We start from the raw sequence: 18,655 nt of genomic DNA, 5'->3' as shown, positions 1-18,655 counted from the left end.
CTGATGCTTGTACCTTTTGCAAATGCTGTTTTACTAGTTATGACAACATGTTTACTGTTTTCCAAAATGTTCTGCTCCATTTGATTACCTGGGAAGGTCCCTCTATGCCCTGCTTTGATGCCAGCCTCTCTGGAGCACCTGACTGGGGGCTTCTTCCACCTCCGTCCCTTCACGTACACCTTCTAGGCTGGAACTGTTTACCACATGTATCATACTATATTGCATTTCTTTGCTCATAATGCTCATCTCCTAACAGATCCTAGTCTCTAATTTGTTGAAAACTTCACAAAGGACCTAGACATACATTTTTTTCTTCTCTCACCAATCTCCCCACAACCCATGTCACAATCTTCAATAATACAGTTAGCACATAGAGCAACTTTGTTTAGTCAGCACAGGGAGAAAAGGAGCCACATACAAATTGACATGCAGTGGTGGTGCAGCTTGTTCCTGCAGCCGTCTTCACACACTGTGAGACTTTCTTCATCGAGCATGCCCAATAAGCAAATAGGACACATCTGTTCCTCTTCATCTTTTATGCTGTAAGAAAGGGGAAGCCAAAGTATTAAGAACAAAAGAATGTAACATAGAATTAATGTCATGCTAAAAGCAATTTCTACTTCTTTAGAACAGGAACACATTAATTAGAAATTCTTGTTTAGGGGCATCATATATAACTATTTGAGAGACACTTATTTCTGCTATTAATATATAGTAACTTTAAATCAGATTCACATATCTGTGCATTTATAGATTGTCAGTATGAGTTAATCTGTCCTTGCTACAAAAACAATTCAATATATAAACTGCAATCTTAGAAAAAACATCTATGTCCCCCAAATTCTGCTATTATGCCTTCTGAATAAACAATCTATCAGGTTTGACTATGTACAAGAAGACACTACATGGTACCAGTTTCAAGTCTTCAAGTACTGGAGAACCTCAGAGCTCATCTATGCCACATAATAAATTTAAATGCCCATCCAGACACTTCTGGTAGCAATAATATAAACTGCTCCAACTTTCCTAGAAACAAATTAGAAACATATGTCACTTTTAAATGTTTATAACCATTCACCTAGACTTCTAGGAAGATCAATTTATAGAGACAGATGGATGAAAAGGTCCACTGCAGTATTATTTAGCATATTGAATGTTCTGACTCGGGGGGATGGGGGTGGGGGGAAGGGATGGGGGTATAGCTACATGATGAGTGCGATGCGCACTGTCTGGAGAATGGACACGCTTGAAGCTCTGACTCAGGGGGATGGGTGGGACACGGGCAATATATATAACCTGAACTTTTGTACCCCCATGATAAGCTGAAATAAAAATAAATAAAATAAATAAAATAAAATAAAATAAAATAGCATTAAAAAAACCCAACCAAATGAACATCAAAAAGAGGTTAAAAAAATTATAGCACACCAAGACACTATGAAGCCTTTTAAAAAGGAACAAAAAGATCCACAAATAACAAAGAAAGATGTCCTTTCTATAAGGTGAAAAAGAAAAGCAGATGCATGATAGAATTCTATAACATATATAGGATGATTCCATTTGTGGAAAAATATGACAAAACTGCAACATATAATGGACAATTATATTGCATATATTTGAATACTTCTAATACACAAAGTGCTTTTAAAAATTAGTTAAGAAAAATACTGTAATAAAAAATCAATAGTAAAATGCACAAAAGAGACAAAAAAGAAAAATGGACAAAGTATGAGATAAAAAGGATATCAGAATTAAAAAAAACAGCGAATGAACATGAAAAGAAAAATACAAAATATACATTAAATTAATGAAGCCATAACTTATTTACTTTTTTTTTTTTTTGGATAGTCTGATTGACAAAGACTAAATAGATTGGTAACATCTGGCTCTGATAATGGCATAGAAAAATAGGTTCTCATATATACTGCTGGTGAGAGTAAAAACAAATCTCTGGAAGGAAATTTTGTTAGTATTTCTTAAAATACTAAATGCGTATATCCATGATCTAAAAAATCCTATTTTCTATGATGCTATCCTACTGAAATATTTTAAGTATGTAAACAAAAAAACAGAAAAATTTGTTGCATTTAATAGGCCAACAAAAAACTAGAGGTATGCTTAATGTCCATTAATTAAGGCAATGGCTAAATATAGTGTTAACATTATCTTATACAAACATAAAAAAAAATGTGTATTTTTGTACTGACTTGGGAGAATGTTCTTGATCCATAAAGTAAAAATAAAAGTGAATTGCAGACCAAAATATATGGCATGACTTTATATTTGTTTAAAAACAATAAGAAAGAAAAGCACTGGGGGTATGCGTGTGTGCATGCATGTGTCTGCTTTATAAAGAATGCAAAGAAGAGTTTTACTTCCTTGCTTTATATAATTCTTAAAAGTTGTCTTAAATGGTTAATGGCAATTATTCTCAAATAATGCTGTGTGAAGCCAGGCTGGAAAGAGGGCTTTTGTTTGCTCTTTTATAAATGTTTTTGTTTAAACCTTCATGATGTGATGAATGGTTTTTAAAATCAATAACAATACTTCCATTACAGCATAAGGACAAGGCTCTGGGATGTTAAATAAGGTGCCCCAAATCATAAAATTGGTTTGTGGCAGACTTATCATTAGACTTTTATCTGAGAAGAATATGCCATAACCTACCCACCTCTACAAATTCCAGAGTCTGCTAAGTTCAGGCTTTCCTCTGGGCCCAATATTGTACTTCTACTATCTTAAGCTATAATTCTTGAAAACTGCAAAATAATCAGTTTCCCAAGTGCACAAAAACCTTTCTAAACAGCTGAACAAATGGGTCAGCAAAGTCACAATGTGTGATTCCTAAGATGAAGGCACATTTACTAGTCTCTTTCCCTCCCGATTTGTCTGCCTTATCTCTTTTCATAATTATGGAGCTACTTAGAGTGGGGAAGCTGTCAAAATATGCATGAACTAATGACAGCAAATTAACAGCAACATTATAGAAATGATTTATAGAACAATCTCTAATAAAAGTATTAATGGCAAAAATAATACAAAGTCAACTAACTTTTCAAATAATTACATCACAATTAGCTTATTCAAAAGAGGAAAAATAGAGTTTCACAATTTAGTTAAATTGTGAGTGCAACTTATTACTTAAATGTTTTTCTGACTAAAAAAAATACCATTCTGAGGCACTTTCTGCCCATCTTTTTTCCAAGTACGTAGTTTATAAACATTGTTCAGATCATTTATTTTTATATATGTGCCCTATTTCATATTGTTAAAAATTTTATCATAAAATTTTACTTGTCATTAAACTTCATATACATAATTTTTTTCTTCATTTTTTTGTTGTAGTAAAATACAAATAAGATTTACCATCGTAACCATTTTTAAGTGTATAGTTCAGTGGTATTAAACACATTCATGTTGTGCAACCATCACCACCGACCATCTCTAGAATTCTATTCATCTTGTAAAACTAAAACTCTATATCCATTCAACAGTAACTCCCCATTCTCTCCCTCACCCAGCTTCTGGCAACCACCATTCCACTTTTGATCTCTATAATTTTGACTAAGTACCTTGTATCAGTGAAATTACACAGTATTTGTCTTTTTGTGACTGGCTTATTTCACTCAGCATAACGTCCTAAAGGTTCATCCATGTTGCAGTACCTGCCAGAATTCCCCCCCTTTTCAAAGCTGAATTTTCTATTGTGTATATATGCCACATTTTGTTTATCCATTCACGTGTCAATAGACACTTGGGTTGCTTCCATACAGATATAATTTTTAATGGTGGCATCATTTTCCACTGACTAGATAAATCCTAATTGTTTAAGTATCCACTTATTGTGGACATTTGAGCTGTTTCCGTATTTTTACATTTTAAGAAACCATTACAAACATCTTTGTGCCCATTTTTTCGCATTTCAGATTATTTTCTTTTTAGCACAGGTTTTTCAGAAGTAAAATCACATGAGTGCAGAGCAGGGAGTAACAAACCACAAGAGGAACAAATAAGCCTGTGCTCTACTTTTGTAAATAAAGTTTTATTAGAACACAGCCATGCCTGTTCATCTATTTATTATATACAGCTACTTTCAGGTTATAAGGGCAGAGCTAAGTAGTTTCAACAGATACCTGATGGCCCACAAAGTATTTAAAGTATTAAAAATAAGTCACCTATAGTAATATCTATTAATAAACATTAAAATTTTTATTCCTTCCAACTTTTATATGCCTATAATACTTTTTACATATAAAAACTCAGTTCATGTATAATATAGTATCATAACCTAGCTTTGGTTTCACTTATCAACAGTTTTCCAGACCATTCAATGTTCTTCAAAAGCATAATTTTAACGCCTACCTGAAATTCATAACATGGACATACTTTAATTTAGTCCATCCACTTGGCTAATGGATATTTATGCTGTTCCCAATTTTTTCACCATAGTATTATGGTGAAACATATATGAAACATATATTGTGAAACATACAAAAACACCCATATATGTAAGGTTTGTGCATTTCTCAGATTAAATTTTTTTCTTAAAGTACATTTATTGGATCAATGAATATAAATGTTTATGAAAGCCACATTATGTTTTTCTTTCCAGAAAGTGATAGCACTTTACATAGAGTGAAGCACGTCCTTACAAGAACTGAACAGTTTCATTACAAAAGTCTCTACTAATTCTGTAAATAAAAACTTCTTTTCTTTTAAAGTAAACATTTCTTTAGTCACTAGGTCAACTAAACAGTTTTCTCATGTTTGTTAGCCTCTTGAAATTCTTCTTTTGTGAATATTCTCTTTATGCCCTTTATCCATTTATGTACTGAGATCCTAGGTTCCTGTTAGCAGTTTTATTTTTTTGGCAAGGTTTTGTTAACTATTTTTGTAAGTATTTTCAATTTGTCCCAATTGGTTTTTTATTGTTTCTTATATACCATTTAAAATTTTATATTATCAGATCTCCAGATAATTTCCTTTTGTTTTCTTTTTATCGATTTAGCCTTTAGAAATAAAAATATGCAATTACACAAAACGAAAACCTACCTATCTACGTAGTACAATCTCAGTGTATCAAGATTATAATTTTCGTGACTTCTCCCCATGGATATACAAATCCAAATAAATCAACAGAACCTCCAAATTATGGCCAGCCCTTATCTGGAAGTGTCTTTTTTCATCTTAGTGAAAAACTTTCTATTTTAACTTTGACTAGCTAGTTTTAAGCATCTGTTATTTTTCTCCAAAATAAAAAGCTATAGAAATGTCAATCAAAAGCAAAAAGGCTCTACAATAAGTTTGGGTCAGGAAGTTTGAGAAATAAAGCTCAATTTTTTCATTTTATTTAGAAGAGATGAGGAGTACAAGAAGAGCTTTGGACTAGAAGTCAAGATACCTAGGTTCTGGTGATACCTTTGCTCAAATGAGCTGCATGACCTTTTTTGGCTTCACTTATCACTGAACCATGTAAACTAGAAATCTTTAATGTCCCAAACAACTTGTAAAACTCTAGGTTCCTAAAATCAATTCATTTAACCAAAATTTAAAAAATTCAAACATTTACTTTTTCCATGGATGAAAAAAACCTCTCTTCTTCACTGGGCCCTTGTTATGATATTATCACTTCTCCATTTTTCGTGAACTCTGAGGCAGTTACAATACTTAAAGGATTGACGGGATGAAGATGGGACTTTACTTAGACCAGTGTTTCTCAAACTGGGGTGCTCTGGGAACACATAGGAGGTACTCTCATAAAAGAAGCAGCACTCCTTTGTGGAATAACTAAAAAAATCATTTTTACAATTAAATTAATATAGCAATATCATGCACTAGAAAGAAAATTCACATGAATTACTATGATAATACTTGAGATTTGAAAAAAAATTCCCATCTGTCATTTTGGGCTAGATCTCAGATCCTTTAGGCCTATGAGTTCATTCTTATCAGCAGTTAGGCAATGGAAAAGTTTGAGAAGCACTGTAGATTTTAAGTAATAACTGTGATTTAACAGCTACCATTCCTCTTAATTGCAACTTAGTCTATTTATTTAGAAGAGCATGCTTATGTTCTCACAAATAAAATAACCTGTAATGAGGATTCCCTGAAAATATATATAAAGTAGTAAAGTTATAAAATGTAAAATCCTGTATTTGAAAGTGATTTTGGAAAATCATCTTGGCTTGTATATAATTTATTTGTAAAAGAACTATAGACATTTCCTTCCATTACATAGTGCTTCGCAGCTTCATTATCTATAAAATGGTAATTAAAACCTACCTAATGAGGTTGTTGTAAGAACAAAATGAGATAACATATCAAGTACTTAGCACAAAGTAATGACTGATAAACAATAGCCACTTATATTTTATACCTGCCACCTGATTTTTGTTTTGAAATGGACATTGGAATGATTAAATCATTTTATAGCAACTTAACAAGTAGATATAAAAACATTACCCCTAAAATTAAGAGTAACACTGGATTAATGCTTTTAATTCCTTAGAAAGTACTGACCTGTTTTCTGAACTAGATGTAGAAGTACTAGATGATGACAATGTATGAGAATTTGACATGCGTGAAACAAACTTCTGGATGGTGTTACGAGATGGAGCTTTGATCCTTGAGCTACGCCTACTGTGATATTTCTGGAACAAACTTTCAACCTAACATTGGAAAGAGACAGTAACAATGATATCTGTGCCATACATATACATATGAAGACTGTTAGAGTTTGAATTATTCATCTTTTATTTGAATAAGTTTTTCATAAAGTTGATTTAAGAGGGCAAGAATAAGAACACATAGTTTACTAAGGACATTTTTTACAGCAGGTGTTTATTGTTTTTTCAGTCTAGAAGAAAAAACTTATTAGTCTACAGCTCATAAGAGAACTATTTACAAGCATGAAATAATTCTTATATACCTTCACACTTTCAAAATGATCACTGGCTATTCAAACACAGTGCAAGAAAAATTTTCAGGAATATACCACAAAAATTTGACAATTTTATCCTAAAGTATTTCTAAAAAATTACCTCAAAATTCTTTAAAGTCTTTCTCCATAACATCGGGTCTGAAGGTTCTAGCTGAAACACCCGGAGCATAACGAATAGCAGATGAATACAAAATGTTCCACGCCCACAGCTACAGTTCTAAAGAGTTAGAAGAAAACTTATGGGTTAATAAATCTGTGGTTCTACCAGAACTTCTAAGTTTATCACTTTAAAAAAATATTTCCAAGTTTATTATACTAAAGTTTCTATTAATTCATGTTCTGCATCATCCTCACATGTAAGAACAATCTACAGCTATCTCCATGAATTAATCTCTTAGTTTTCACTGAGTTTATTAAATAGATCCAATTTGTATTCTAAGTTATATTAAGTCATAATGAAAACCTCATAAATACATTAAAGAAAAATATTAGCCTCAAATACATTTTAAACTTGCTTTAGTTTACTAAAGGGAATTAACATTTAAATTTATGAACATTATAGTATATAAATTTGAGTTAGTACCAGATACTAATGAAATGTAAAATGGTGCCAAATCCTACCTGAGGCCCTATAAACACCCGGTATTTATTGTCTGGGCTGTCTCCTCCAATCAGGAAAGAGTTGGGTCCTATTTGCTGTAGTAGATACAGCCTGGCCCGCATCACTTTGTTCACACGGCGGTTTGTTTCCTCAGGGCTATATGGTGAGAAGCCATCTGGTGACGGGGCTCTTCGGGGTGGTGTGATTCTGCCACTCTGAAACTTCACAACATTATTTTTTATTGGGTAAGTTTCTCACTTCTTGATAAGAAACTATTATCCAAAAAAGGTCATACCAGACAGTCATGTGGCAGATTATATTCCGAAAAAATGCCTCAAAATATAAAATATAATGAAACAAAGTGAGGCAAAATGCATTTGTCTGACATACACATCTCAGGGGAACTTTTAAAATCTCAGTCAGTCCTGTAATTAATGATAAATACTTGGTTGAGAGAGACAACCATGTGGTAATTTTACAAATTATTCTATAAACATTTGAGTTCTTTGAAAAGTATTATGTAAACCAAAAGAAAAAGCATAAAAAGTACACACCATAAGCAGACAAAATGTCTAGTGGTAAAAATTAAACATCCCACCTCCTAGCATCTATATAAGGTTTTATTAAATGCTCTTCTATAACTGGTCATTTACAAACACTGCTCTGGAATCCCAAGGTACACTTTGTAGAGACTCTTCCTCAATTAAAACATCTTACTGGAAGCTAATAAAAACTCTCCTGTGGTATGTGAGGGAAATATATGTCACTCTCACTACACTCTACTAATTTTCCTAGAACTTGATCTTTCCATCAATGTCCAGTGCAGATTCCAGTTGTTTTGGATGCCTAATTAACTACTTAAAGATAATAAATGTTGGTAAGAACATGAAGCAACTGGAACACTCATACATACAGTGCTGGTGGAATGTAAAATGTGTAGCTGCTTTGGAAAACAGTGTAGCGGTTCCTCAAAATGTTAAACATATGACCCAGCAATTCCACTTCTAGGTATAAACCCAAGAGAAAAGAAAACATATGTCCCCACAAAAACTTGTGTGGGAACACAAATGTTCACAGCAGCATTATTCACAATGGCCCAAAAATGGAAATGACTCAAATATTCATCAACTGCTGAACAGATAAACAAAATGTGGTATACCTATACAATAGAATATTACTTTGCAATTAAAAATGGAGTACTAATGCATGCTATAACATGGATGAATGTTGAAAACATGATTGTACAGACTAGGCAAATTATACAGAGACAGAAAATAGATTAGTGATTGCTTAGGGCTGGAGAGAGACTGCTGTTAAATGGAAAACTTCAGACAAAATAAATTTAACAGAGTTTATTTGAGCAAATAATGATTCATGAACCAGGCAGCACTCAAAACCACAAGAGTTCAGAATGCTTTGATCTAGCATGTAGAACAGGCAGCTTTTATAGGCTGAACACAAAGCAAAGATATTGCCTGACTGGCTCCAACAAGGTGTTTGCCTTATCTGGGAATGGTGTCTTCAGAGGTCCCCTAGTTGTATAACCAACAGGCTGGTTGGTGGTTTGTGATTGGCTAAAGCTTGGTTTGGTTCCTGGGTACAGAAACAATCTCAGGCTAACAGCCTCCTGCTTATTTTGCTTTAATACTGCTAATAGGTCTGGAGTTTCTTCTGGGGGGTGATAAAGATGTTTAAAAATTGACTGTAGTGATGGCTACACAACCCTGTGAATATACTAGCAAACACTGAATTGTACAATTTAAAACAGGTGAATGTATAGTATAGGAATTATGTGTTAATATCAATAAAGCCATTATTTTTTTAAAGGCAGTTACTAAGAAGTAAAAAGAAACAAAAAAACCAAATATACATGCACATGTCATTTTGACCTGTTAGGTACTCAGCCTATGCATATGCTCACAGATCTGTAAGATGACGCAGGGAAATATTTTTAGAGCACTGTTAGTAACAAAAGGTTAGGACTATAAACGTCCATTAGTATGTAATTCATTAAATAAACTATGATTTATCCAGATAATGAAAGGCTATGTAGCTGTTAAAAAGAATGAAGGGGTAACTTTGTCTAGCATATATGCCCAAAGTAGGGTGGGGTCAGGGGAGGGAAAAGATGATTCTGTTTAACCTTGCAGTAGACTTTTACTTTGACCCCCATGAACCATCCACATCCCTCCCAGTATTTACATTCCTGTGTGGTCCCCTACTACAACCATTCTGAGTTTGGCATGTAATCAGCTTTGGGCAGTAATGCATTAGCAAACATGATGCAAGTAGAGGCTTGAGGGAGCCTGCATATTCAGACTTGCCTTCCTGAAACCCAGCCACCATGCTATGAGGAAGAGATGACAAGAGCCCCCAACTGTCCTAGCATTGCAGCTGAAGCAACAGGCACGAGAGTGAAGCAGCAGCCTTGGACATCACAGCTCCGGTAGATGCCATGGGAGCAGACATAAACCACCCCTGCTGAGCCCTGTCTACTTTGCAGATTCATGAACTAATAAATGATTATTGTTTTAAATAAAAAAAATTAATAGCTAATTTAAAGGTGTTTCAACATAAACTCAGCAAATATTGTTAGGTATCTTGGGTTTTGCTGTAAAAACTTTTACTTTAAATGTGCTTTTTGAAGGATTTATGTGCTTTAACAACTCCAGATCTGAAGAAAACCAAAACTTCCCCTTGTGGTCACTCTCTCAACCATTTTTCCATTCACTCATTTGCTCTTTAAAGTTAGAAAGTAAGTTTTAACATGCATTTCCACCACTAGAAGTCTCTCCCATGAATTTACCACCTTTTTTTTTGCAAATCTCCTTGATGTCCGTCTTAATATAGAAGATAGCTGGATTCTCATTGCTGCTTCTGCATTCAATCTGCTGTGATATGATGCTTTGATTAAAGTATATGAAAGAAAACCTGGCCTCACACAGATAGGCAGTAGTAAAAGAAAAGAGTATTTTAATAGTCTTTTAAAATTATTCTGAATATTCTTCTTTGCTACTACACCAAAGCTCAAAAAGTGGTTTCTTAAAAGCAGTTGTAATATGGAATCTGAAACCACATCAACAAATGTTTCCTACTGGTACACTAAAAATCCAAATGGTATGTCTGACACTTTGAATGGATCTTTAACCTATGAATGATTTTGTTATTATCATGCACTGGTCATTTGGAAAATATTGGTTCACTAAGTTATGCCTGTCTTCCAAATGTTCACCTTATTTCATTATACAATATATATAAAAAAAAATCACAGTTGATATCACCAATCTCATTAGAAAAGCCAGTGATTTGAGTTTTCTAAAATTCTAATTTTTGCTTTGAAATCTCAACTTTGACTAAAGTGAAAAACATGTTAGCTGTTTTCCTTGAAGTGACAGTCTCAATTCATCTTAAGGAAAATGTCTGCCAAATACCCATTTATCACACAGAATATTAAAAAAGTGTGTATTTAATAAGAGTTGAGATTTAATAAAATTAAATTCTATTTCTTCATCAAAGGCACTCTTAAGTGAAACTGGTATTTTTTTCCTTAAGGGCTGATACACGACAATGAAGAATACAATTTCTAGAGTCATTAGCTTTAAACTGGGCAAAGGCACCAGCAGCTTTATGCACCACTGCAATTATCAATGCACTGAAATAGGCAGACAACACCTCAGTCTTATTACAAAATTAGTTTTGACCTAATGGACCCCAGGAAGGGTCTCAGGAACCATCTTCCACCCAGGGGTCTCTAGATCATATTTTGAAAATTGATGTTTTAACAGATGGCTGGCCAGTGTTTTCTGCGTTATAAATGAGTCTAAAAATTATAGAAACTAACATATTTGTTGAAACATTAACTTACAGGCACTGGGGAAACTCGTTTCCTCCTTACTCCTGGGGATTCTGGTTTCACCGTGCGACCTGACGGGGAGCTTCCAGGAGAAGGACTGCGTCGGCCTTTGGGGGCTGGTGAAGGGGTGCTCGCCTGGCCCTCCCCCAGAGACTCAGCTGCCAAGTTATTCATTTCAGATGCATCTCCTTTAACAGGGATTGGTTTTACCACCTGAATCAAAAGTATTCCATTATTTTGATTACTTAAAAATATAAAAGGTTAGTAAATTTAAACATCATAGACTAGGAAATTAACTTAATGAGTTTTTATTATGAAATATTAAACCAATATACCAGATAATATGTCAACTTTATTTAGTACTACTTTAAGCCATTAATGTAAAAGACCATTTTTATCTACATAAATTTCAGTCTTTTAGGATTTATCACTAGTTAAAATATTATTGTACAAAATTTTAGAAATGGTAGTATCTGCTATCATAGGCCCTAATTCATTTAATATTCCCAATCAACAATCAAAGGCTAGGAACAAATGTGAAAAATAAGCACTTACAACTTCTATAGTTATAGTTTATTCCACTAGATTGGAGATCTAGATGTTTTTTATTTGTTTGAAAACAATACTGGGCATAATTTTACAAGCTCAAATAGTCTGACAGATGAACAGTAAACCATTCTGCCTTGTTTTTTTTAAAAACATTACATTACAATGGGTTAGACATATTCTCAGAAAACCAAAGAGGCCGGAAGTTTAAAGACCAATTTCTCAAGCAGAAATGCAGTTTACAAGACCTGTTTTTTTTTTTTTTAAACATTAGGGCTCTCAGATCTAATCCAGCCATGACCAAGAGGCCAAACTACAGCCTCAGCACAGCGGAAGCTCTGCAGACCTTTCCTGCCTGCCTTCCACTGCTCCTGTTCCATGGCCAGTCGCTGCCCCCACCAAACTAGGTAACCTTTCCCCCTCCTGTGCTTTCACTCACGCTCTGCCTCCTACTCCTCATCTCCAGCTACAGGTGAACGCAGCATACCTTCACCTGGGGAAAACTCACCCATCTCTTAATGCTCAGTTAAAATCCTACCTTTTATGAAACCTCCCTTAAGTCTGACAGTCTGATATTCTTTCTCTTTCCTAAGTCCTTATTGCTCTTCTGCCTCTCCTCCACATTTGGCACCTAGTCACAAATTGCTCTGTGATATTCATTTATTACTCTATTCTTACTGACTGTGTATAAGTCTTATTTTCCTATTTGGAGATATTTACACCTTACTTGTATTTCAAGAAGAATTTGACACAACTTACATAAAACATATAAACAAAATCAGATCTCCCAAGTAGACAGTAAACTTCTGAAAGATAATATGAAATCTGTAAATCATTCAATGTAGGGTAGTGTAATTAAGCTTAAGGACTACATGTTCTGCATCTTATTCTACACATCTCTTCCTTCTTCATTCCTGTCCTATATACAGACAAGGTACTTAGGTATTTGCCAGAAAGTGGACAGGGAGAAAAAACAAACTCTGGTCTTAGAAAAATAGATATTCTTAGTTCGTGTGTAATAAAGGACAAATGGCTGGCTTTTTAAAAAGCTGTGATTTATGCCCTAGGGTATTCTTAAAGGATTTAAGGTAGGTTTGAACATCTCCAGCTCAAGGAGCTCAAAAAGCAGCACATTTAAACTTCAGATGGCTTTAATTGTTCAAAAGTTCTTTATATTGATGGAGTAGAAATACACCCCCCCTCTGTCACCTTCTACAAGATGTTTCAATAGAACTCTTTCTTTTCCAAGATAAATCCTTGATTTCTTCACCTTCATCCTCTGATGTGAATAACTAAAATGGTATGGGGTTCTCACCATACTACCTCATGTGAGGAATAAATGGAAGAAATGTAGAAGCTTAGCTGGAAAGGAAAGAGCTCATGGGCCCCACAGTGGCTAAAAAATCTGATATGTAGAACAACAATTGGATTTATTCTGTACAGCTCCACGGGTTAGAATTAGAACCAGTGGGCAGCACATGCATGACACACTGCAGCTCAACGATGAGGGGTGCCCAAAGCCTCAGGGGTCACTGAGATATTTAAGTCAGAGACTAGTTACTACTAGGCATCTTAAGAGAACTTTCTCAGATGATGGAAATGCTCTATAATTTTAATGTCCAAAAGGCAGCCATTAGCCACATGTGGTTATTGAGCATTTGAAATATGGCAAGACTGAGGAACTAAATTTTTACTTTCATTTATGTCTAACTAATTTGAATTTAAACTTAAGCAGGCATATGGGATGAATGTAGGGCTAGATGATCATTTGGCAAGATTGTGGTTTGGACCTCTGCTGAAGTTTAGATAAATCTTAGGTTGCCATATCTGTTTAAAAAGAACAAAATAAACAAAAACTAGCTGGTACAGATTGGTGCTAGGACACTATGACAATTGGACCTACCTCTTCCTTTGTAAGAATGAAGACACACATTTCATATGGTATTCTTATACTTTAAAAGAGAACAACCATAGCAAAGGATGGAGTATCGTTGCCTTTCCTGATCTAGGAATCTATGTTTTCTTTTGCCAAACCCTATAAATTTTTAATTTATCTTAAATCCTAATGGGCCTATTAAATTTTTTCTTTCCTAGAAGGTTTCTGGAATTAAGGTCCTTAGATCGTATCTTAGAGATAAAACATCTCAAATAAATTGGGAAAATTGCTTTTTTAACACATTGACTACCACATTACAAAAAAATGTTTCCTTGGGGCCATGGTGTTTTATTAAAACAAACGATCCTTTCTAATTTGTTATTTTTTCTTCTTTTCTGTGTGTGAGTTATATGCAATGCAATCCACGTTTTTAGAATTAAATTGTCAATAGTAATTGTAACAATAAGAACATCAACAAGTAAGATTTTCATGAACCAAGTGCAGGGTTTGCTCCACGAGGCCCTGGGTTCAAAACTAGCCTGAGTTGAAACTCCTACGGCAGTCAATGTGTTAAAGTTAGAAAACGTACAGTATAAAATTCTAACAAAAGGATTTTAGATACTGACATTAGAGGGCAGTGTTGCTTTAGGCATTCAGCCTTCCACCAAACACAGTTAAGTTCCCAGGCAGTTTAAGTTGCTTAATGAGCATAGTTTTAATTATGATTTGTTCCAAGAACCCAGAATATCAAGCAAACAAAAGCACTGCATTTAAAATGAAGAAGAAAGTTTACGAGAGGATCTATTTATGTTGAATTTTCCATTTCCCCCTACCCTTTCTTCCTTAAAGCAGGTAACCCACGGCCACTTACCACAGGGCCTCGCCTATTTCTCCTTTCCAACCACTCGTGCTTCCAGGCTGGCATGCAGGTCGCCTTCAGCTTCTCCCTGATCATTCGTTCCTCTGGGCGATCGTCCATTTTGTGCAACCCTTTGAGAGTTTCTTTATTCTCCATCTCGCGACTAAAATGGAGGGAGAGACAAGGAAAATGAGAAATTTATATATGAGAAATAATTTCCAAGAACTAACAGTGCAGGATGGTCCTATTTTATACTTCCAATGGACATGTAACCAAAAATATAGCTGCTAAAAAAACAAATGATTTAAGCAAAATATGTAAATATCGTGAATTATATACTACTGTATTGTTCAACTTATTAAGTTTAATAATACCTTTAAGAAGAAAGGTTCTATTTAGAAGGTGTAAACTTACTAATATTAATGCAAACCTTTGTTCCCAGGTAGTTAACCAAATGGATCCTAAGATATTAAGCATTACATTAACAACAAATATATTCATGAAGATTGCATTGTTTCTAATTCTACCACCCTAACATACTCAAGTATGCAACAAATATTTAGAAGGGTATCTTACTGGAACCTCAGGATTTCCAGTAATTTAAGTCAATACAGACAGAATCTAACAGATATGTTCTTTTTCTGAAATAAGCTATATAAATATTTAATAAACTAGGTGAAACTAAACTACATCTTCTATGATCCTGAAATAATTTTTCAAAGCCTAAATGATTAAATTTGTATTTTCATGTAATTCCATGACAAAACATTTGGGGTACTCAATATCCAACGAGTAAAAATTACCTGGTACAAATGTTTTGACCTTAAATTCATAAAATGGTGTGGATTTGCCAGAATAAAAAAATCTCTGAACTAGGAACTTTTGAGAATTAACTCTACAAAGCCTAATAGGTAAAGCATCAAGCTCACAAAAATCACTTAAAATAAACTAATAAATCAATTAAAATAAACTAATATCCATGTGTGCATATATAGATGTACACACACACACCCCATATGCAGACCTTGAAACCTTGTTCTCATAAGGAAGCAGTTAAAGCAATTGTACTCTGTAAGAAATAACAATAAAAATACTAAGGTAACTTCAATAACTATTTTGAAAAGTCTATAAAGCTAGAGAAGTGATTTTTCTACACCAATAGAAAAGGAAGTACTCAAGGAAATACCAGAGATGATAACCTCAAGCTAACTAAAAAGTCACATTCAAACTCCTCTAGGAATTTTCCAGCTAATCAAAACTATGAAGCAGTATCTTCAGAGAGCCGGCAAAAAAAAAAAAATATATGTATATATATATATATAATTAATATATACGTATAAAAGGGAAAAAATTTACTTAAAACTAAATATGCACTAGAAAGGAAATGGCTAATTGGATTCACTGAAGTATCAATACTGTGAGGGAAGTGGAAATTAACATATTAAACACCTCTGTGACAGGCTGGCCTAGATATTTTCAGGAATACAAAGAGCACATAACATTTGATTTGAAACTTGCAAATGGAAATTAAGACCATATAGTAAAACATGTCCACCGCACAGGTATGAAAACCATCACACAGAAAGAAGCAATATGAGATTTAGAAGTTTTTTTAAAAACGATTATTATCTCATTTACTTAGAAGTGTTTGGCTGCTTTTCATGTTCTGATTGTATTATAAAATATAAATGTTAGGGTTATGTGTAGGAGAAAGAGTAAGAGGGAGGGAGGAGAAGGAAGGATAGACAGGGAAAGAGGAAGAGAGTGAGAGGTGGCAGGAAAGGGAAGAAGGCAGAGAAGAAAGGAGAAAGGGAGAACAGAGGTGAGGTGTGAAGAACACGGGGTAGAGAGAAATGTCTTCCCCAAAAATCCACCCTGTTCAGTTAATTCTTAATCTAGGAAGCTCAGATTTATAAGCAACTGAATTTATGGGTTGACTGCATACCAAAAATTCACTTACAAGTCTCTAGTATGAAAAGCAAACACTTTCTCCTCCAGTAACAATGCTGCAAGGTGTGGCTTGGTTCCCAGGCTAATTCTCCAAAAATAAGTCTCACAGTGGAAGTGCAGTGCATTCTTACACCAGAAGTTCTCCATTCCCTGACAAAAGTGCTCATGTTCTTCCCTCTGGTCCTAATGGCTCTCTTCCCCGAAATCTGTTTCAGGAGTATCTGTTCTCTGTTCTGCATTTTCAGTGTCTCTGTTTCTGGCACCCACTCAAACACACAGAGAACTTTCCCTGTCTAAGCAAATCTTCCAGGATGATGCGGCCTCCTTAAAGTCTGCATGATTTGTTTCTTTCCTCTCTACTTGACTGAAAACACTATTATCTAAATATCTTACTGTAAGCATTTGGGATCAGCATAGTAGTAGCTGAATTTTTGCACATATCTGAGATTATTTCTTCAGAATAAACTCCTGGAAATGGATTTGCTAGGTCAAAATGTATACAAATTAAGATTTTTGATAATACTGGCAAATAATCTTCAAGAAAACATATCTTCCATTCACAACCCCCAGTTCCAGCTGCTAATTCATACTGGTTGGAATCAGTAACAGGCTCCTAAAGGGGCTTCCTCACTCTGAATCTTACTGCTATCCAATCCAGGCTTCACAGAGCAGCCAGGCCACTCCCTCCACTAAAATCCTCCAGTGGTTTCCCCCAGGCTTAGACTAAAATCCAAAATGTCAACTCATCTCACCCAGACCTGCACCCCATCCTTCTGCTTCTTTCACTGTCTCAGTTACTTCAAGATCTTTCCTACTCAGGGCTTCTGCACAGGCTGCTTCCTCCCCTGTCTACTTTTCACTGAGTTAATTTCTAGCCACTCTTTAGGTTTTCCTCAACTCCTCAGAGACCTTCCCAATCTCAGGAACTCCCGGTTCCCTTCTTTTACAGCACTTGTATTTTTCCTTTAATGTGGTCACTGCAGTCTGCTAAGTATCCCTCCCTCCCTCATGAACTGGAAGCCCCATGAGTGCAGGGACCACCCATTTTTTCCATCTATATACCTAAGACCCAACCACATCTGGCTCATAATAAGTATTAACACATATTTTAAAGGAATGATCATGTATTAACATCTTTTGGCAGTCCTAAAATTTAACAACTATTCCTATTATTAACTTTTTATAGTTGTGTACTTGAGACTAAATGTGCAATTTATGTTATTCAGTGGAATAATTTCCATTGTTCCCAAATTAATCTGCAAATATAAACCAAAGTCTCTTTATAAGTAATAATCATATACATATCGTTAATTCTAAAATGTGTGTTTTTTCACATCTTATTATCTGAAATCTGAATGCCCCTTACCATCAAATGTGGTTGTAATTTAATTGGCAGGGTTTTTCCCCTTTCTTCATGGTATATAAAATAATGGTACAATTTACAACCACTTGGATCTCAGAATCAATGAAATATATAGTAAATCCAATTCTACTTGCCTGGAAGAAACCATACCTACTTAGTTTCTTTTGTCTCTGAAAAGGAAACCAAACTGGGAAGAAAAACAAGTTTTTCTCACATACTTGTATTATTTTGCTATAATCTTGACATATCTTCATAGACCATATCTATATATGGATATACATAGGCTTTTTATTTTTATTAATACCAAATGATTGTGTATGTATATATAGCATTTGTCATCCAATTAATATCACAGCTATAACAGAAAAAAAATTTTTTTTAAACCAAAGCTAATCTGAACAGCTTCAAAGTCACTGAGAGATGACCTGGGTCCCTTGATAAGCTGTTAGACGGTGAGAGCCAGTTCTACCGCCCCCCTGGGTGGTGAATGACTAGTTCTGCAGGGGCCGTGTATATGTGCTGTGATGGAGGAAACTTCTTCATGGATTCTTTACTTTGGAGTGAAATAAACTCCAACACATCTCGACTCCCTGAAACCCCAAAGAGCCTGACTAAAATACTAGCTCTGCACAATGCCTGTTACACAGAGGACATTCAATAAACACTC

The 18,655-nt window shown here is 34.6% G+C and overlaps 1 protein-coding gene across 2 annotated transcripts in view; it reads right to left on the bottom strand.

Annotated features, from left to right (window-relative positions):
- The window catches only part of MAP3K1 (mitogen-activated protein kinase kinase kinase 1), a 74,641-nt gene that overhangs the window by 21,844 nt on the left and 34,142 nt on the right, over positions 1 to 18,655 (bottom strand). For both annotated transcript variants that reach the window (XM_045565675.1, XM_045565676.1), the window contains exons 2-7: positions 14,688 to 14,838; positions 11,407 to 11,607; positions 7,562 to 7,762; positions 7,041 to 7,157; positions 6,520 to 6,668; positions 419 to 540 (exon numbers count right to left, since the gene is read on the bottom strand). In XM_045565675.1, the coding sequence (XP_045421631.1) occupies positions 419 to 540; positions 6,520 to 6,668; positions 7,041 to 7,157; positions 7,562 to 7,762; positions 11,407 to 11,607; positions 14,688 to 14,838 (941 nt within the window). The remainder of the gene's footprint in view (positions 1 to 418; positions 541 to 6,519; positions 6,669 to 7,040; positions 7,158 to 7,561; positions 7,763 to 11,406; positions 11,608 to 14,687; positions 14,839 to 18,655) is intronic.

Source organism: Lemur catta, chromosome 12, assembly GCF_020740605.2.
Source record: "Lemur catta isolate mLemCat1 chromosome 12, mLemCat1.pri, whole genome shotgun sequence".
NCBI classification, from domain to species: domain Eukaryota; kingdom Metazoa; phylum Chordata; class Mammalia; order Primates; family Lemuridae; genus Lemur; species Lemur catta.
Note: the sequence above shows the minus strand (reverse complement) of the source record. Positions and strands in the feature narration are given on the sequence as shown.